Here is a 22,786-nt window from a genome sequence, read left to right on the forward strand (position 1 = left end):
TTTTTTTACTGTAATTGCAAAACACATTACCATCTTTTATCTACTTCCAATGCCAGCGATTTCCCTTTGAACTAGGTGTCCTGTTAAATAATTTCTTTCTTGTGTGTGTGTGAGGTAGTAGTAGAGGGACACAGAGAGGGTTTCATTAGGTCTGTGAACAGAAATATAGCTAGACATTTTTTAAAGAAGCATGTAAACCCCACTATTAATGGCATAGAAATCATCAGAGGATGATTGGGCTCCTTGTGACCACTCCCTTTCAGTGACTAGGTAGGTGTTGACATGCCTAGTCTTGAAGAGACCCTGTGCAGGTAATCAGAGCAGCTATGTGTTTGAGCATGCCCTGAAGACACTGTTCCACACTGTCCCACCTCATTCACTCAAGTATCAGCATTCTCTCTGCTCCTTCTGAGATCCTGCTTTGGGGAGAATACCCACTTATGGCTGGTCATTCAACACTAATTTACTTTCTGTATTCTGATCTGTCATGAATCTCCACAGTCAGTAATGTAGAACTAAGCTTTTCTGAAACTGATGGCAGTAATATTATAGGATAATAACTTAAGTTATTGATATGGTATTTTTGAGAAGCACATCCTGTTTAGTTAACAAAACAACAATACCTTTCCCATTAGGGAGTATGAACTTTCCAGCTATGAAAATTTATACCAGCTTTACAATACCACATAGTAATTATCCTCTATAGAGCAGGAATCAAATTTTATCAGAAGGTAGTTGATGCAAATAACAGACGTGCCACGACTGAACTACTGTGTGCATCCTACCAGTTGCGTGAGTATTCTGAACACAGAGCATAGTGGAGGGTGACGGTTGATGAGAGTTATCTCCCAAAAACCTCTATAGCATTTGACAGCATCCTGAAACTCCAGTCCAGTTCCATTTTATTTCTCTACATCATGTGACCAAGGCAGCTACAGTCCTTCTGGTTCTGGTTGACTATCAAGAACAGTGCCAATTGCCACAGTGTATTACATCGTTTAGGGGCCAACATCCTGAATAAGTAAGGAGCCCTCCTGGAACTGGCATCTTCATTAAATAACCTGTAGCCCCTGGGAGCAGCTTAACCTACGTATACTGGGTATCATCAAGAAAAACTCATTTCTTGTTCTTGATTAGATTCCCTTATGAGTTTTCCATATATCATTCATTTTATCTGACCCTTCAACCTCAGTGTCTTCCCTTTCATACATGTATCCTGACATTCTATCCTAGCTGAAGTAATATTTCTTTCACCCAAAAGCCCCTTTTCATTTTTTATATTGTTAACCATTTATTAAAACCCCCAAATGCTTATAGTGTCTTATGAGTATAATTTAACATAAGATTCTCATAATATTAAGATATAGAATATCATAACATTCTTTTACCTATTTTATAAGTTGGACCACAATTACCTATTTTGAAATTAAATTTTATTTTGTCATAAAATTTCTTTTATAAAGACTTTCAAAAATAATGTTATTTTGAATGCATTTTACCCATGCTGGAAGACTCACAATAATATATGAAGTATGGTTTAATTTTTGCCAGAATGTATATGTTATAAGCTTTGGTAGAATCTAGTTTTAGTGGAATGTATATATTATAAACTTTGGTAGCATCTATATTTTTTCAATTTGCTTACAAGATATTTTACCTGCTATCAAGTAACAGAGTATATTTAATTGTAGCCTCCATCCTTAAGAAATCATGTTCTGCTCAGAGAGCTGCATTTGGATGACAACAGCATCTCAAGTATGGAAGGACTTTCTTTTTGCTGGTTGCCTTTACTACAATATCTAAGCATCTCACAAAACAGGTGAGGATGCATTTTATTTTAGAAATAAAATTCAAACAATAATTATTTGAATATTATGGTGTGATGTATGCAAACAATTAGAAGAAATGGGAAATCAACATTCATCAAAATTAATCAGTACACAACATATAAGGATAACCGTAGCATTTTAAAAGCAAAGTGGTAGACTCACCCTAGGCTTTTAGTAAAATTCTATCAGTTTTTTTCTCCTCATTTGGTCCCCTCTCTAAAATGTACTTGTAGAACTATCTCATGGCAGGTTTGTTTATGTTTATAAAACTTTGGCCTTACAGAGTGTAAGGGACTTTATTCAGAAGTATGTCTCATTTCTCTCAAGTGATATTTATTAAGTCATAAAACAATGGATTTTAGTCTTACAATTGCTTGCCTTTTGTTGTTGTTAAAATGGGTTTACATTTGAATTCTAGCAGATATGATGTAACCCTTAAATTATCTTAACACTACATGAAATGAGTATCTTCATCCAAAGATACATCAGAGATGGCCAAACATATGTATATTTGGACAGAATCATTGTGTAAAGTCAAAATAACACCACAATGTGTGTCCTCCTTTCTGCCTGTTCTAAATATTTCATTGAAGTCTGTTGACTGTGATATGATTAATTTGCTCACCACAGGCATATGGAGGAAGGTGGTTGGACTACCTATAACACGAAACTTACTCTTTGAGTTACATGATGCTTGTGGGACAAGAAGAAAGGACAAATATGTGTGTGTGTGCTTCAAAATAATATAAAATTATATCTCAATCATTGCCAAGTAATGCTTAAATTTTGGACATGTTTATATCAAATGATCTAACATCCATATATCAATCTTTGAGAATTAAAAATTGAATATACATTTTAAAATCCTTTTAGATAGTTTTAATCAGATCTAATTATAAAAGCTGACATGCATATAACAGGATATTGTTTGGATTTAAAGAAAGCTCTTTCAATGGAGTCCACATAAGTATGTACATTCAACCTACATGAATACATAGGATAATTTTACAGTAAATATGATCCCCAAATTAAAGGATCAGTTTATCTCAGACATATGTAGTATACTATGTAGGAATGGGCACAGCAAACATACTGGATAGTATGTTCTCAAACTACTAGAAAACAATACAATTAAGAAAATTGTAAAAGAATCCTGTAGTTCTTTGACTATTTTAAACATACAATGAAATATTTTTATCTCTCAAAGTTAAAGTTAGCTCAGGGGATAAGATTTGGCTTTATCACTCTTGAACGATAGTCACTTATCAATCTTTACAAAGGTAATTATTCAGCTGGATCAATTCAGTTTTTAGGGCTGATAATTATCATAGAAAACATTCCTTCAAATGATTGTTATTTTGATTTTTTTTTACTTAGATAAAACATTTGAATACTCAGGTGGGGCTGGTGATTTTGAGAGCTGTAACAAAGAGGGGCATGTGTCCTAACCCCAAAAAAGTGTCTTAATGATGTTTTTAACCTTTGTAGCTTTTCTGTGCAAAATGTTATTTAGACTAAAAAAGGGAAGCATTAGGTTTTCTCTCATTTGTGATGCCTAGATTTTGTAAAAAGCATTACTAATGTATATTTGGCATGGTAACAGAGACAAATCTGCCTATGGACAAAGCGGGCAGGTAGGAACATGGATGTGGAGGTATGAGGAATACAGTCAAAGTACAGTGTATGTATTTTTTTCTAAATTCTTTGTTAACATTCCAAATGATTTCACCTTTCCCGATTCCTTCCTCCCCATATGTCCCATAAGCCCTCTTCTCTCCACCCATTCTCCAATCACCTCTCTCCTTTTTCTCTGTCCTGGTACTCCCCTACAATGCTGGATCAAGCCTTTCCAGGATCAGGGCCCTCTCCTTGCTTCTTAATGGGAGTCATTTGATATGCTAATTGTGTCTTGGGTATTCAGAGCTTCTGGGCTAATAAATATCCACTTATCAGTGATTGCATTCCATGTGTATTCTTTTGTGATTAGGTTACATCACTTAGGATGATATTTTCCAGTTCCAACCATTTGCCTAAAAATTTCATGAATTCATTGTTTTTAATTGCTGAGTAGTATTGTGTAAATATACCACATTTTCTGTATCCATTTCTCCACTGAGGGACATCTGGGTTCTTTCCAGCTTCTGGCTATTATAAATAAGGCTGCTATGAACATAATGGAGCATGTATCCTTATTGCATGCCGGGGAATCCTCTGGGTATATGCCCAGGAGAGGTATAGCAGGGACCTCCAGAAGTGTCATGTCCAGTTTTCTGAGGAACCACCAGACTGTTTTCCATAGTGATTGTACCCTCTTGCAATCCCACCAGCAGTGGAGGAGTGTTCCTCTTTCTCCACATCCTCTCCAACACCTGCTGTCCCCTGAGTTTTAACCTTAGCCATTCTGACTGGTGTGAGGTGAAATCTCAGGGTTGTTTTTATTTGCATTTCTTTAATGTCTAATGATGTTGAGCATTTCTTAAGGTGCTTCTGGGCCATCCAAATTTCTTCAGGTGAAAATTCTTTGTTTAGATCTGTACCCCATTTGTTAATAGGGTTATTTGGTTCCCTGGGGTCTAACTTCTGGAGTCCTTTGTATATATTGGATATTAGCCCTCTATCAGATGTAGGGTTGGTGAAAATCTTTTCCCAATTTGTTGGTTGCTGTTTTGTCCTTTTGACAGTGTCCTTTGCCTTACAGAAACTTTGTAATTTTATGAGGTCCCATTTGTCAATTCTTGATCTTAGAGCATAAGCTATTGGTGTTCTGTTCAGGAACTTTCCCCCTGTGCCCATGTCCTCAGGGGTTTTCCCCAGTTTCTTTTCTATTAGTTTCAGTGTGTCTGGTTTTATGTGGAGGTCCTTGGTCCACTTGGAGTTGATCTTAGTACAAGGAGATAAGAATGGATCAATTTGCATTCTTCTGCATGCTGACCTCCAGTTGAACCAACAGTATTTGTAGAAAAGGCCATCTTTTTTCCACTGGATGTTTTCAGCTACTTTGTGAAAGATCAAGTGACCATAGGTGTGTGGATTCATTTCTGGGTCTTCAATCCTATTCCATTGGTCTGCTTGCCTGTCGCTGTGCCAGTACCACGCAGTTTTTAACACTATTGCTCTGTAGTATTGCTTGAGGTCTGGGATACTGATTCCTCCTGAAGTTCTTTCACTGTTGAGAATAGTTTTAGCCTTCCTGGATTTTTTTGTTATTGCAGATGAATTTGAGAATTGCTTTTTCTAACGCTATGAAAAACTGAGTTGGGATTTTGATGGGGATTGCGTTGAATCTGTAGATCGCTTTTGGCAAGATGGCCATTTTAACTATATTAATCCTGCCAATCCACGAGCATGGAAGATTTTTCCATTTTCTGAGGTCTTCTTTGATTTCCTTCTTCAGAGACCTGAAGTTCTTCTCATACAGATCTTTTGTTTGGTTAGAGTCATACCAAGATACTTTATATTGTTTGTGGTTATTGTGAAGGGTGTCATTTCCCTAACGTCTTTCTCAGCCTGCTTATCTTTTGAGTATAGGAAGACAACTCATTTGCTTGAGTTGATTTTAAAACCATTGATTTTGCTGAAGTTGTTTATCAGCTGTAGGCGTTCTCTGGTGGAGTTTTTGGGGTCACTTAAGTATACTATCATATCATCTGCAAATAGTGATAATTTGACTTCTTCCTTTCTAATTTGTATCCCTTGACCTCCTTATGTTGTCTATTTGCTCTAGCTAGAACTTCAAGTATTATATTGAAAAGATATGGAGAGAGAGGGCAGCCTTGTCTAGTCCCTGATTTTAGTGGGATTGCTTCAAGTTTCTCTCCATTTAGTTTGATGTTGGCTACCAGTTTGCTGTATATTGCTTTAACTATGTTTAGGTATGGGCCTTGAATTCCTGTTCTTTCCAAGACTCTTAACATATAAGGATGCTGAATTTTGTTAAATATTTTTTCAGCATCTAATGAAATGATCATTTAGTTTTTTTCCTTTGTGTTTGTATATGTAGTGGATTGCATTGATGGATTTCCTTATATTGAACCATCTCTACATCCTTGGGATGAATCCTACTTGATCATGGTAGATGGTCATTTTGATGTGTTCTTGGATTTGGTTGGCAAGAATTTTATTTAGTACTTTTGCATTGATATTCCTAAGGAGAATTGGCCTGAAGTTCTCTTTCTTTGTTAGATCTTTATGTGGTTTTGGTATCAACGTAATTGTGGCTTCATAGAACGGATTGGGTAGTGTTCCTTCTGTTTCTATTTTGTGGAATAGTTTGAAGAATATTGGTGTTAGGTCTTCTTTGAAGGTCTGATAGAATTCTTCACTGAAACCTTCTGGTCCCATGCTTTTTTTGGTTGGGAGATTTTCTATGACCCCTTCTTTTTCTTTAGGGGTAATGTGATTATTTTGATGATCTATTTGATCCTGGTTTAATTTTGGTGTTTTTTATCTGTCTAGGAAACTGTCCATTTCCTTCAGATTCTCCAGTTGGGTTGAGTACAGGCTTTTATAGTAGGATCTGATGATTTTTTTTTTTAATTTCCTCACTTTCTTTTGCTATATCTCCCTTTTCATTTCTAATTTTGTTACTCTGGATACTGTCTCTGTGCCCTTTGGTTAGTCTGGCTAAGAGTTTATCTATCTTGTTGATTTTCTCAAAGAACCAGCTCCTGGTTTTGTTGATTCCTTGTATGGTTCTCTTTGTTACTACTTGATGATTTCAGCCCTGAGTTTGATGAATACCTGTCTTCTACTCCTCCTGAGTGAAATAGCTTCTTTCTTTCCCGGGCTTTCAGGTGTGTCATTAAGCTGCTAGTGTATGCTCTCTCCATTTTCTTTTTGGAGGCACTCAGGGCTATGAGTTTTCCTCTTAGCACTGCTTTCATTGTGTCCCATAGATTTGGGTATGTTGTGTCTTCATTTTCATTAAATTCTAAAAAGTCTTTGGTTTCTTTCCTTATTTCTTCCTTGGCAAAGGTATCATTGAGTAAAGTATTGTTCAGTTTCTAAATGTATGTGGGTTTTCTGTTGTTTTTGTTGCTATTGAAGACCACTTTTACTCCATAGTGATCTGATAGGAGGCATGGGATTAGTTCGATCTCCTTATATTTGTTGAGGTCTGTCTTGTGACCAATTATATGATCGATTTTGGAGAAAGTACCCTGAGATGCTGAGAAAAAGGTATATTCTTTTGCTTTAGGATGAAATGTTCTATATATATCTGTTAAATCTAATTGGTCCAAAGCTTCAATTAGCTTCACTGTGTCCCTGTTTAGTTTCTGTTTTCCTGATCAGTCCATTGGGGAGAGTGGAATGTTGAAGTCACCCACAATTATTGTGTTAGGTGCAATGTGTGCTTTGAGCTTTAGTAAAGTTTCTTTTATGAATGAGGGTGCCCTTGCATTTGGAGCATAGATGTTCAGGATTGAGAGTTCTTTTTGGTGTATTTTTCCTTTGACCAGAAAGAAGTGTCCCTCAGTGTCTCTTTTGATGACTTTAGGTTGAAAGTCAATTTTATTTGATATTAGAATGGCTACTCCAGCTTGTTTCCTGAGACCATTTGCTTGTAAAATTGTCTTCCAGCTTTTACTCTAAGGTAGTGTTTGTCTTTGGTACAGGTGTGTTTCTTGTATGCGGCAAAATATAGGGTCCTGTTTATGTATCCAGTAAGTTAATCTATGTCTTTTTAATGGGGAATTGAGTCATTGATGTTAAGAGATATTAAGGAATAGTGATTATTACTTCCTGTCATTTTTGACGTCATTTTTTATATTTAATTGGTTATCTTCTTTTGGGTTTGATTAAAGAAGGTTACTATCTTGCTTTTTCCAGGATGAATTTTCCCTCCTTGTATTGCTATTTTCCCCCTATTATCTTCTGTAGGGCTGGGTTTTTGGAAAGATTTTAAGTAAACTTGGTTTTGTCATGATTATCTTGGTTTCTCCATCTATGGTGATTGAGAGTTTTGCTGGGTATAGTAGTTTTGGCTGGCATTTGTGTTCTCTTAGAGTCTGCATGAGATCTGCCCAGGATCTTCTAGCTTTCATAGTCTCTGGTGAGAAGTCTGGTATGATTCTGATAGGTCGTCCTGTATATATTACTTGGCCATTTTCTCTTACTACATTTAATATTCTTTCTTTGTTTAGTACATTTGGGATTTTGATATTATGTGACAGGAGGTATTTCTGTTCTGGTCCAGTGTATTTGGAGTTCTGTAGGTTTCTTGTATATTTATGGGCATCTCTCTCTTTAGGTTAGGGAAGTTTTCTTCCATTATTTTGTTGAAGATATTTGCTGGCCCTTTCAGTTGTAAATCTTCACTCTCATTTATGCCTATAATCCTTAGGTTTGGCCTTCTCATTGTTTCCTGGATTTCCTGGATGTTTTGGGTTACAAGATTTTACATTTTGCATTTTCTTTGACTGTTGAGTCCATGGTTTCTATGGTATCTTTGGCATCTGGGATTCTTTCTTCTATCTCTTGTATTCTGTTGTTGATATTTGCATCTATGGTCCCTGATTTCTTCCCAAGGTTTTCTATCTCCAAAGTTGTCTCCTTTTGCGATTTCTTAGTTGTTTCTACTTCTGTTTTTAGATCCTGGATGGTTTTGCTCAGTTCCTTCACTTGCTTTTTTGTGTTTTCCTATAATTCTTTAAGAGATTTTTGTGTTTCCTCTTTCATGACCTATGCCTGTTGACCCAATTTCTTTCTTATTTCTTTAAGTGATTTTTGTATTTCCTCCTTATTGGCTTCTGTCTTTTGACTCATATTCTCCTGAATTTCTTTAAATGATTTTTTTGTTTCCCTTGTAAGGGCTTCTAACTTTTGATTTATTTTCTCCTGTATTTCATTAAGAGATTTATTTATGTCCTTTTTATGTTCCTCTAATAGCATCATGACTAGTGACTTTAAATCCAAATCTTGTTTTTCTGGTGTTTTGGGGTATCCCAGACTTGCTGTTGTTGGAGAACTGGGTCCAGATGTTGCCATGTTGTCATGATTTCTGTTGGTAAGGTTCCTACATTTGCCTTTTGCCATCTGGTTATTTTTGGTTTTAGTTTGTCCTGTTGTCACTGGCTGTTGCTTGAACCTTCTGTGAGCCCATAAGGCTATTTCCATGCCACTGGATGACTGGGTTTCCTCTGGCACAGATTGCTGATGTGCTGCCTTCCTCTTGGGTGCCTTTGGAGCTCTGGTGTGTCCTGCCCCAAGCAATGTTATACTTAGGTTGTCTCTGTGGACCGAACCTGGTGCTGCCCGTCTGCTCTGTCAGGGAGCAAAGATGGCAGTGGGGGATCCCGCAGGGCACAGGACCCATGCCTGGCTGGCACACAGACAAACCGCTGCTCTGTCCAGGTCCTGGGTGCAGGTGACAGCCAGCAGCTTGGTGGTCTGTGTCCCCAGAGTTCTTAGACTCGGGATATCTCAGTACCTGGTGTCGCCTGTCCTGTCCTGCTGGGGGGCAAAGATGGCAGCTGCCGAGTTCTCCACAGGGCACTGTATATTGTTATAAAATATCCTTATGAAAGTATTACTTACAATCAATATAATGAAATTATATAGTACATATAATTATTGCATATATCTCATTGAATTTTTAATAATAGTGTCACATTTTAATTCATATATTATGGTATCAAATGCTTTACATATGTCAGCATGTGTTATTAGTGAACCAGGAGATCTGAAGGCACATGAAGAAATGAAATTATTTCCTAATGGCATAATATATAAATATTCTCAAGGCTTAGTTTTTTATCTCAACAGATTTACTTCCTTATCTATGGTCTATGTCACAGTGTTCTGTCTGTGAACTGTTTGCAGAGCCATCTATTAAAATTCGGATAGGGCAGTTCAGGTTTGTGGTTTGAACCTGTGGCATCTCAGTCAATTGACATTGAGCATATCCTTTCATTGTCTGAGCCTTAACTTCTTCCCAAGTGTCAATGGGCTACTGTTGCCTACCTTACAATTACCAAAGTTCACCTAGGGAATATATCTGAGTCCATTTCAGAAATCTATGAATTTATAATATAGATATTAAAATGCATTTGTACAGACATCTTTGGCAATAGTAATTAAGATATGTATGTATGTATGTATGTATATATATATATACACACACATATATATATATATGTATGTATATGTATATGTATGTATATGTATTTTTGGTAACTATTTTTACCATGAGGAAAAGATTATACATTGACATACTTTCTTTCTAAGCAAATGGAATACATATAAAGAACATTATATTGTGAATATTGTTTAGAATACTTGTTTCATCCTGTCTTCTGTTTTAAATTTTCATTAAGACATGTGACTGTTTTCAGTTTGACTGAGTGCAGTTCTAACTAGAAGACTGGCTGTGTAAACTGTCTTGAGACTCTAAGTGGGAGCAGAGTGGAAACTTATCCATTGGGTGCTCAGTGTACAAATCTTTTGCTTTTTGTCGTCTTTGAAATTTATATCGTATAATGCCCAAGGCTAATGTGACAAGGTCAAGTGGTATTAGGTTTTCAATAATGTCCCTTTGTCTTTCTGGTTTGAATTTTCTTGCAAAAAGGATTCATGAAATGTCAGTTAAAGAAAAAAACCTATAGATGTCTGAGAAAAAGAAATCTATAATCAGATTTCTACCATCATAACAAATAGTCGTAAAGAAGCATGAATATCCATGTTCTTGATTTAGATTGCAACAAATCATGGTTTAAAAAATTGCTGTATGAAAAGATAAAATATAATATTACAGAGATATTTGACCATAGCAGATGCTTATGTATGTAAATTGATTTTGTAGAAAAAGTCATACTGTTTTTTATAAGATTGCATTGATTATTTTCCTTCGATGTTTTCAAATATATTTCACCATATAGCATTGAGAAGAATACAAAATATTCTGGATTAACCACATTATAAGAGGTAAAATAGGTCATTAGCTATTGAGTTTTAGTAAAAAGACAGTGACTTAATATTAAGATGTAGTAAAGTTACAAAAATAACAATGTATGATCATTTATGCTGTCACTTAAAGAACTGACATTTCATAGTATAAAAATTATCAAACAAAATGATTAGGCATGAAACAACGTGGTCTGAAGACTTAAATCTAACATTATCTAACCACAGTGTTTTACTTTTGCCCCACCTCCCTTCTTTTCCCCCACCACCTTGCTTCTTTACTGCCCCTCATTCGTTTATACTTTCTTGCTTTTCTTCTGTCATATCCATGTGACATTTAAGTCAGTTGTACTCGTATGTTGTACAAAGGAGTGTTTATAGGGCCAATGTTTTCCGTATTTTCTCTTAGTATTTTGTTATTTTACTCCAGTCACCCACAAGACTTTATTAAAGAAGTAGTATTACAGAGGATTAGAATGAATGGTTAGATTGTACTTAGGAGTGACAATATTGAACGGCATTTTCTTCCAGCCTCTTTATTTCAGCTAGGTTCCTCAGTAGTATCTTCTTTCCCTCTCCTAATGCAGACCAGGGTAGTACAAGGGAGGAGTCAAGGTACATACAAGGGTGAGTCTGTGCCAGACCCCAGGAGGCTTTAAGGCACAGTGCTGGTGTGTGGCCTCTGACCTTAGAATAATACTTATAAGAGAGGGAGGGAGAAATAGAAGGAGGAAGGAAGGGAGGGAAGGAAGGAGAGAGAGAGGGTGGGAAGGAGGGAGGGAAGGAGGAGAGAGAGAGAGAACAGCCAGAAAGACTGAAAGAAGTAATAGAGAATTATTATTATTAGACCCAACTCTTCTTTATGTGAATGTTATGAACAATTACAGAATTCCAAGTTAATAGTAAGAATTAACTACAAAGCATTTCCAGTTATCATAATAATGAGTTTAGGCAAATAAGTATTTGTATTAAAGACTCAGGTAAACTAGTATGATTTTAATTTGGAAATAACTATAGTAGTATGTTTTTTTTATGCTACAAAGTATTGATTGACCTGTCTCCAAAAGAAATGTCAATCAAGATGAAATTAATTTGTGAAACAGCTTTTATTTGACATGCTATATATGTTATGTCATTTATATGCCATACTTGTAAATTTTTCTAGTGACATTTGTAATATGAAAAATAAATAGAAAAACTTTTGGTTCAATAATTTCATTATTACAATTTAACATACATTATGAGGATATATATTATAGATTATTATGGCAAGATTAAACCCATTTGACTAATATAAAATTTTATAAAGTTATTCCTCCTTATTCATCTTGGACTTATAATTTATATGTATTTATATATTTATTTGTATTTACACACAAATAATCTGTTGAGTTTCTTCTTGTTGCTTGTGTGTGCTATATGGTTTCAAGATTTACATTCTTTATTGGGCAACTAATAAATGAGCTAAACCCAGGAAGAGGCTGATTTTCTTCCTTCCAGTAGTGACTACTAGTCTCTACACTTTGGGCTAGAAATAAAACCCTAAATATTTACCCCTTTCATGTTAAAATGCTCCGTGGTACTTCTAGTAGTTTGATCTTGTTTGTACAACTATTTCCAGGAGAAACTGCTTCACAGATAATTCTGACTCTTACATTCTTTCTGAACCCTTCGCAGGATGTTCCCTAAGCCAAAGATTCCATAACAGATGTAGATGCAGCCTTTGGAGCTGGGCTCCCCATAATTTATTAATCTCTACGGTGTGTCCAGTTGTGGTTTACACACACACACACACACACACACACACACACACACACACACACACACACATGCATGCATGCACCCGCCCCCCCACACACATAGTACTGTGTGTGTGTGTGTGTGTGATTGTAACAATAATAAAACACAGATCTGATGATTTTTTGAATTTCCCAAGTTTCAAAATAAGTGGAAACCAAGAATGATGTGTGGCAGACTGCCTGCCTTGCTGTGTTCATTTCATCAGGACTCTGGGGAGTTCCCGCCCAGAGCTGGCTAAAAGGACCAGCTTTCTTTACACACCTAAAGGGATTCAGCTGATGGTATCATTTGTACTAACCTAGAGGGAAAAATTCCAGGGTTCTCAAAGTCGATTTCTACATCTTTATTAAGAAGTAAAATTCATACTATGCTATAAAAATCCATTAGTAAATGAGAGTGTTTCTTATAGATAACATATTTCAATAAACAGGTGTTCTATTCTGTTGGGCTGTGCGGGATACTGAAGAATTCTCATCACAGAAAAACGTGTTTGTGAAAATCCAATGAGGCTTAAAGGGAATTAATTCTTTAAATAAAGTATTTATACTACCCTTTTAGAAACTTACATAGCATCTAATAGTTAATGTCATTAATCTATGGCAATATGTGACCAATCTAGCATAATACATAGTTGAAGTAATGCATTTGGTCTGGTAAAACTTTGTTCCATTTAGAGATTTAAAAAAACAAAAACAAAAACAAAAATAAAAAACTACTCATATTTAAAAAAAACCAATAATAATAAAAATTTGGCTGTGCTCTAGAGTGATGAAATTGACGAAGTGATACAGTTTTATTTAAATTAAAAACTTAAATAATTATAGTACTCCCCACCCCAAAGTTTGACCCTTAAAGATTTAGGACATGTGCTTAAACTAAAGATGGGAAAACAAATATTGTATTTTCTGTATAACTAGCTTTATAAAAAGATAAAACAAAATAATAACCAAATAGCTACTTATTTTAAATTGAAAAGTAAATACACATCAAAGCCCATGGTATTTGTGACTGAAATTTGCAATTTCATGTTAATTTCTTTTTTAAATGAATCAAAACCTTCCATTATTGTAATGTTCCATGGTAAATTCTCTTTAAAAATGAACAATAATTTTCCACAATAGGATTACTTACATTCTTAGGCTTTTGAAACTTTAATAAATACTGTTATTCAATGTTTTAATTGTACTGCATTGTATTATACAATTATAGATAATTGTATATAATTTCTTGTAATTATGTAATTGTATTAGGTAAATGAGTTGTACTTCAAATGAATTATATTAAGAATATGTTTGTTAATTTTTTCAATAGACTTTTATATTTTCTTTTTAGTTTAGCAACAATTGTACCACTTTTTCATTTTTTGTCCTTGGAAAAGCTAGATGTCAGCAACAATTGTCTTTCTGGTAAGTTTGGCATTCTATGTTTTTATTTTTATTTTGAATAATGGGATTCTGAGTTTCTGTTTCAAATATCACAAAGGGTTGTTATGCACACATGCATTTACACATATAAAGATGAATAAAATGATCATTGCTTGACTTTTTGTTCCTGGTTGTTCACCTATTAAAAAGTTAATTAAAAATCACAAATTGTCCAAATCAGCCTGAAATGTTTTTCCCAAGTAATCTCCCAGTCAGCCCCATCCAAGTAGCAGCCACAGTTTGAGTTTGCCACCGTAAGGTAATTTTGCCTTTATGTTAAACAAACAATATTGCCTTTTTGCCTTCAAAATTCTTTGCTTAGTATTTGTATAAAATCATTACATATCATTTTTTCAATATTATGCATGTTGGCAATAATGTTATCTATTCACTAAAGTATACAATTTGTGAGTACATTTTCTATTGACTGATCGTTTGAAATTTTAGTTACCATGAATATATAATTTATGCAAATATTCATGTGTTTTAACTTTTTTTTCCAGTCCAGTTCTTACCCCCTACTTTTCAGCCCTCCCACAGTTCCACACCACCCCCCCTACAGTTCCTCATTCCATTCCTCCTCCCTACTTTCCAAGAGGATATCTCCATCCCCTCACTCTCTCCTCTCCCCCTGCCAGGGCTCCCCACTCCCTGGGACATTAAGTCTCTTGAGGGTTAGACACATCATCTTCTCTCACTGGGGCCAGACCAGGCAGTCCTCTAATGTATATATGTCAGGGTGTGTATGTGCACCAGGCTCATACCAGCTAGTGTATGCTGCCTGGTTGGTGGCTCAGTGTCTGAAAGATCCCAGGGGTCCAGGTTAGTTGAGACTGCTGGTCTTCCTGTGTGGTCACTTTCCTCCTTAGCTTCTTCGAAGCTTTTCCCTAATTCAGCCACAGGGGTCCCAGACTTCAGTCCATTGGTTGGGTTTAAGTATCTGCATCTGTCTCAGTCAGTTGCTTGTTGGGCCTCTCATAGGGCTGCTGTGATAGGCTCATGTCTATAAGCACACCATAGTATCAGTAATAGTGTCAAGCCTTGGAGCCTCCCCTTGAGCTGGACCCTAAGTGGGGCCAGACACTGAAACTCCTTTCCCTTAGTCTCTTCTCCATTTTTGTCCTTGTAGTGCTTTTAGACAGGAACAATTATAGGTCAGTGACCTACAACAACTATCTGTGGGATAGCAATCCTATCCTTCCACTGATGCCCTGTCTTTCTGCTGGAGGTGGGCTCTATAAGTTCCTTCTCCCCACTGCTGGACATTTCAGCTAAGATCCCTCCTTTTGAATCTCGCTCAGGTTTCTGGTACGTTCTAGAAAGTTCCCTTCCCTCCCACCTTCTCCTGCTCCACTGTGATTGCTTTCTTTTCCCTTCCAAGTGGGATTGAGGTTTCCTCACTTGGTCCCTTAGGTTTGTTAACCTTCTTGAGTTCTGTGGATTGTATCCTGGTTATTCTGTACATTTTTGGCTAATATCTACTTATCAGTGAGTACATACCAAGCATATACTTTTGGGTCTGAGTTACCTCACTCATGATGCTATTTTCTAGTTCCATGCATTTTCCTTCATACAGGTATTCTTATGCAACCTTTTTTGAATGCATATATATCCTCTATGCATTTATTAGATACATGCATAATATTCTTCTGAATAATAGAGTAGGTGTAGGAGGTTCATGTTGACAAGCAGTTTTATTAGTAGTAATTCATTTCCTTGCTTGCTGGCTCAGTTTTATCATCTTTTCCTGTAAGATGTTTTAGTTTTCAGCTGTGTATATACCTCTACTACAGAGCCTAGCCTTCACAAGAATGTATGTTGTTTTGGACTTTAGCAGATCTCTGAGATCAATGGCCAGGTCTCATGATATTGGGGCTGAAACTGTTGCATAAGTTTTAGTGTCAGATTTATTAGCCCTTTCCTCTGACACTGGCAACCAGGGCTATTTTGTATATTATCCAGCCTGCATAACACCTATCATTTTGCCAGCAACATGTGACGAGTTCTCAATATTTATGCACCTTCTAATTAGTCCTTTTTATCTATAAATTCTATTTTCCTTCATAACATTTCTGCGTTGGTTCAGCAAAATAAACCCTTTATCTTACTTTACTTCTTGATGAACAATAATATTTTTGTAGACAGAAAATTATTAAGATCACAGAAAGATCAGAAGGATTGTTCTGTGTTTCTTTTCTGTCAGAGTTAGATGTAGAAATGGGTATGTTGTGTCAGTGTCTTTATGTGAATACATACATTTGCATCTGTAGTCAGTATTTATTTTTTGTGGGAAATAAGTCCATACATATTGCTCTATAAAGCAGCCTAGATTTGTTTACAAGTTTTTCTTCTTAAAATATGATAGGTCTATGTGATTTTTGTCTGTTTATACTTGACTCCAACAAATATTGCTACTTTGTTTGGTGTCATAATTTTTGTTCCAGTTTTAGTAGAACAAGAAGCACATTATCTCATTTAGTCCTCACACACCAAGGCAGAGTAAATCTGGACTGTAGAAATGAATTATCTAAGTTCATACAGTTGCTAAATTGTAGAAACAAAACTCATCTATTTTCCACTTAATACCCTGTCTGTTGCAAAAGCATAGAAAATCTGAAATATTACTTCATTTTAACAGAGTAATGGGGGAAATGGTAATTAATAAAATAGACATTTTATTTTCAAAACTTCTATAGTTTTAACATTTTAAAAATACATTTTAACCAATTATCTTCTTCGTAGAGCTGACAAATATCATGTGTTGGTTCAATGCCTGCTACTCTCTCCGTGAGCTTTGTCTCACTGGAAACCCAGTACTCCAGGAATTAAATTGGAGGTAAGGAATCTGTTTGTAGGCTGCGAATATCATGGATATCTAATTTTCCTTTTGCCAAATTTTGATAAAATTGTATCATATATTTTCTAGTTCTTGAGACAAAGTATGATACAAAATTCCCTATGAAAATTATTTATTACTTGAAAATAGTTTATATTATCTTTGATGTCATAAAAGCAGTTCTAAAATATCATTAGCCTAACACATTTCCTCACATATGAGTGAGTTAATGGAAGCTTGAAAGTGCGATTATGGTGCAAGCAGGTGGTGGCAAGTCAACTGACTATGATATGAACTTTGATTTTCTGTGATAGAGGAGCAATCTTTGGCAACTCCTTGTGAGCCAGTTAAATTGTGTAACTTACCATTTCAGTTATTTTCTTTGGAAAGTTGGACTTACAAAATAAAACTGAACTGATATGCTTCCTTACTTAAAACCTCTGCCTGTCAGACTTCAGTGAGATCAATTGTTGTAATATACATTTCATTATCTACAAGAAGAGATACATTTATCTAGAGGGTTTAAAATCAAGAAGTCTATAAAATATGGATTTGTTAATGAAAAGACTAACTCAACTTTGATACAGTTCGCTTTGGTGAACTTTACATAACCCCATGGTACCAACAAAGGGATTAGTTATAGATTTTCCCAATGGGTTTCTTACTTTCATGTCAAGCCAGTGATAACATGCAAAAAACCTGATGTACTGAAAGAAAAATTCTCTTCTAAAACATAATCCACAGGCAACATCTGAAATCCCCTCTGAGAATTTGTTTCATTGACTGCTGATTAATGGAGCTTGTTAAGTGGCAGTATATGCATCAGGAAGTTTTCGTGAATGAAATATTGATTTGGCTCTTGAGTAGGAGGAGCCCAGCTGGAAAAACTAATCTTGGAATCTCATAGAGTTCTTGTACTTCATTGCCAACATTAATCAGCTTTCTCATATATTCACCGTAAGCTCGCATGCCTGGCTGGTGAACTTAAGGACAATCCACACACTATTGCCTCTTACAGGTCTGAGGACAGTTTCCTTCAAAACTTAAGGGAAAAAAAATGATAAAAATAAAACACCAATTCCTCTTTGAACCTTGATTTAATATCTCATAGAATTTTAACATATTGTTATTGTCTTGAACATCTAGGCAAATTTTTTACATCTAAAAGAATTTCAAATTTATCTGATTAAAGTGAATTGCTTGGGAACTTTTTTTGTGTAAAAACGAGTAAGACAACATCATATTATGTCTCACATAGAAATTCAAGCCTAGCTCACTCTTAATGAAAGTTTACTCTATAAAATACTTGATATAACAATATTTGTGTCAGAAGCCAAGTAGAAAATATACAGTGGTAGAAATATTGTTTTCTCCCTTCTTTATCTGGTTGTTTTCACATGAGTAACTGCTAATTACTGCCAACTGCAATATTTTGGAATGTATCTAATATCCAGTGCTTTCCCTAAACTTACTTTTTTCCATTATTTTCTTTGTAAAACATTTAAATATTTATCTTTAAATGAAATATGTGTTGGTATATGCACTTACGTCATCATGGATCTGATAAAATTGTTTTATATTTTCCTGTAGGTTTACATTAAAATACTCAGTTAAAATGACTTTTTACTTTGTAATTATTTTGGATTGAATGATATTGTTTCTGTATATATGACATAAATTAACCACACCCAGTGTTTCTGGAGTATTGACCTAAGTAGTGAACTACTCTCTGTAATATGAGAGGTTAATAATAGCTTTTATAACCTCTCTGTAAAATGAGAAGTTTTTATTTTTATTAGACAAATTCTTATTGGTATTTGTGATATATGAGATAATGCTACAAGTTTGTACCTAATGTTCTAAAATTTAAAACAATTTACAAATTATTAGAATTTGCTAATTTTTAGTTTTCTTTTCTTTGAGAGTTCATTCAATGTGTTTTGATTATATCACCCTCAGGACTTCTTCTAGTACTCTGCCTCCTACCCCTCCTCCCTTTCCTCTCTCTCTTCTTTCTCTTTGTCCTCTGCATGCATACATGCATGTGTGTGTGTGTGTGTGTGTATGTATGTGTGTGTGCATGTATGTGTGTGTGCAGCCCACTACTCTTGATAATTTGGCCTGCTTCATAGAGTGACTGACCTACAATGAGTCACACTATTAAAAAAACAAAACAACAAAAACCCCTAACTATTCCCTTCTTGGCAGCCATCAGATGCTAGTACCTTACCTCCTCAGCTGGTGATGAGATTTTTCTGTTTACCCACACTCAACACTCAGGGATTTTATCTCCTTGGGCTCTTACAGTCTTTGCAACTCCTCTTCCGCAAAGATCCCTGAACCTTTTCAGGAGAGGATTTACCCTTCCCCTAATGTCTTTATAAGGACTCTATGCTTAAGGTAACTTGAGAATGTAGAACTGGTAACATAAAAATCTCTCTATTTATTTATTCCTACTATCTTTTCACCAGTAAAATTAAATTTTTGCAGTGAAATTTTAATAATAGTCACACATCTAATCAATTTATATCCACTAGTTATCTTTTTCCAAGTTATACATATTTATGAACGTGTATTACATATATATTTTCCCTTTTATTGAAAAATAGATTCTGTCAACTGAAAATTGAGCAGTAAGTACAACGTTCCATGTCCTCTGTTGCCAACATGTATAAAGTTCCACACTGTATATGTCCTGTTCCTGAATGCTAATTTGTTACAACGGGCAAGCCTATATTGACACCTTGCTGTCACTCATAGGCAATATACAGCTTTTCAACTGTTTTCCCCTTAATCATAATTCCCTTTTACATTTAATATAAAAGATTATAAATGCTCTAGGTTTTTTCTTTCTTTCCTGTTTTTTCCCCCTTTTTCTTTTAGTCTTCTATATATTTTCATTTTACACTTATATCCATGATGAATTTTATTGTAACATTTGTTAAAGGCATAAACCTGTCTACAGTTGGGACTTTTTCATGTAAATGTTCATAGCTTTGCTCCATTAGACTGCGTTTTCTTTTTTGTCAAAGACCTATTTGGTGTTGGTGTTGGTTTTGATTTTGGTTTTGGTGGTGTTGTTGGTTTTGATTTTGGTTTTGGTGTTGGTGTTAATTTTGATTTTGGTTTTGGTTTTGGTGTTGGTTCTTGTTTTTTCTTCTCCACTAAATCCTAAGTCATGCTATCTTACATACAGTATCTCCAATCATACTCCAGAAATCAGATGTTGTCTGTCTGACATTTGGGTTTTTTTTTTTGTCTGTTTGTTTTTGGGTTTTGGTATTTTTTTGAGACAGGGTTTCTCTGTGTAGCCCTGAATGTCCTGGAACTCATTTTGTAGATCATGCTGGCCTTGAACTCAGAAAGCCATCTACCTCTTCCTCCCAAGTGCTGGGATTAAAGGCATGCGCCACCACACCACTGCCTGGCTCTGACATTTGTTTCTTCTTCAGTTGTTTGGTATCCTGGATCTTCCACCTCTCTGAGTTCATCTGTTGATATTGGTTAAATGCCTTCATGGATTTGGACTGAGACTCAACTGAATTTGTAAACTAGTTTGGGATGAACTTTTGCTTTGATACATTGATTCCCATCCATGAGCATCTCTTATCTCTCTGTTCTATGACAGTGATTACCCAGGTTTTTCAGATTTTCTATGAAGGTGCTCATCTCTTTTAAATATCAGTTTTGCTTGTTCAAGCAGGCCAGTTTTCCACTGTGGCTGTCCACTGCATTGTAAAACAGATTTACCCTTTGCTTGTGAAAGATTTAGGCTGGTACGCCAAATGGCTGAGCTTGATCCTCAGTGCTTGCTATCTGTCCTGTTCTGGAGTTTTGCATTATAAATTGATTTGTTTTTTTGCCCAAACCTCAAAAGATCTATTATTACAATCTTTAGCAATTCAAGAGAAAATATAATTTTAGATGTCTTTGATCATACAAAACAGAACCTTTGTCCATCCCCTGTTTTAGCCCCACTCACACTATATTTTAATAAGACTCAACACAATTTTGCCTTTATTGTACAGAACAATTTTCAAAAAATATTATTATTATGAAATGAAGTTTCTTACATTATTCTTTTATAAGAGCAGTCTTTTTGTTTTGCATATTTTGCCCAGAGTTTCCAACATTTGTTCTCTCATTTGCAATTTGAGGTTATTATTCATTGTAAGACAAAGTTATACAGAATATTACAGGGTTTTGAGCATTTTAACTATCATTTTATCTGTGAAATCAACCACATTTTCTGAGACAAATATTCTATGCTTGTTATGTGAAATTTATTGTTCTTTCCTGCTTCTAATAGACACTCTCTACTTAAAACATTACCTGCTCTGAGAGTCCTCAATGGTGACTTACTGAACTCCTCCTCCAATGTTCATATTGAAGAGTACTATCATCAAGACCTAAGATGTTTCTTGGCACTTTGTCAGTACCAGCTTCAAGAGTTCAACTTATTATCTGAAAAGTATATCATACAGGAGGGGTAAGATTCTGATATTCCTTCTGATCTCTTTAAAATAAAGAATGTAATGTAAACACATGATTAGATATGTAATTTTCAAAGTGACACTAGTTTGATTAGAAGCAATGTGTTTGGGGAGTATTCTACCTTTTGTATTATTCTGAGCATCATGTATATTCTTAAGACATGTCAATATGTATTTTGAATATAATTATCAAATCATCATAAATTTATTTAGCAATTATCTTCATAAGATTGAGTATCCTCTAAGAATTTATCATTACAAGGGAAATTAAGCAAGTTTTAAAGTATATACCAGGGTGTCATATTACACGTTATATTTATATATTACTCTACCATGTCATCATAGTGGAGAAAGTCTTTCAGTGTTTTTACATGTACCGAGGACAAAAGTTTGGAGTTATTCTAAATCAATATTGAGAACTGATAACTTCCTTTTTTGAAGTCTTTGAATTCAAAATCCTTGAATTCTTTTTCTTTCCATTAATTAATCAGTTTACATCCCAATCATTTTCCTGACCCCTGACCCTCCCTATGTCCCCTTCAACTAAGTAAATTGAGCCCCCCGCCGTGTATCCCCCAACCCTGAGACATCATGTCTCTGCAGGGCTAGCTGGATCCTCTCCCTCTGAGTCCAGACAAGGCAGTCCAATTAGACCAATGGATTCCACAGACAAGCAACAAATTTAGTGACAGACAAGCAACAGATTTAGTGACAGACTCTGCCCCAGTTGTTGGGGGGTCCTCAAATTCTTAATATATTACAATACATGAATTATAATGATCTTTTCATTTCAGAGTTTAAAATGTTTAATTGGCCCAGAAAATAGATGACCATTAATATGTCTGAATAATTTCTGATTGATTCACATGTAGTTCCAATATAAAGACAAAAATAGTATGTCCTTCTTATTATTTCATGTAATTACTAAACTATTTCTTCTTTCTTTCATTCTTATTTTTGTGATTATAATATAATTATGTCGTTTTTCATTTCTGTTCCTTACTCCAAGTCTTCCCATGTTCCTCCTTGAATGGGAAAGGTCTAGAGCCAGAGTACTTCATCTTCTTAGAAATATTTAATGAACAATTATAAGAAATATAATTGTTAGCCAAGAGAGAAAGGCAGAAAGACCTCTTTTAAATGCATGGACTCCTTTTTATTTAATAGTTGTTACAATGGTGTGTGTGTGTGTGTGTGTGTGTCTTAGTAGCAATACCATGAACACATAAGGTGTGCACACATATGTGTGTACAAGCCTGTATGTATGTGCGCATAGACACACACACACACATACACACACACACACACACACACACACACAAACACACACCTAAGTATGTAATGCAACTTATTCACTCTGTGTATTGTCATTGTGTTTATGTTTTCAAGATTGATCATTTCTAAGGGATAAACATCTGTTATAGTCAGTCTGCTATAAGATTGTTTAGGAGCCTAAATTATACCTTAACAGTTACTATTTACATTATCAAACATATTTGTCTA

The 22,786-nt window shown here is 35.2% G+C and overlaps 1 protein-coding gene across 1 annotated transcript in view; it reads left to right on the top strand.

Moving 5' to 3' along the window:
* Positions 1-22,786, top strand: part of Lrriq1 (leucine rich repeats and IQ motif containing 1) — a 190,715-nt gene that overhangs the window by 71,663 nt on the left and 96,266 nt on the right. The window contains exons 11-14 of the mRNA XM_052165529.1: positions 1,692-1,819; positions 13,863-13,936; positions 16,697-16,790; positions 21,100-21,279. Of these exons, the coding sequence (XP_052021489.1) occupies positions 1,692-1,819; positions 13,863-13,936; positions 16,697-16,790; positions 21,100-21,279 (476 nt within the window). The remainder of the gene's footprint in view (positions 1-1,691; positions 1,820-13,862; positions 13,937-16,696; positions 16,791-21,099; positions 21,280-22,786) is intronic.

This window comes from Apodemus sylvaticus, chromosome 20, assembly GCF_947179515.1.
Source record: "Apodemus sylvaticus chromosome 20, mApoSyl1.1, whole genome shotgun sequence".
Classification (NCBI taxonomy): Eukaryota; Metazoa; Chordata; class Mammalia; order Rodentia; family Muridae; genus Apodemus; species Apodemus sylvaticus.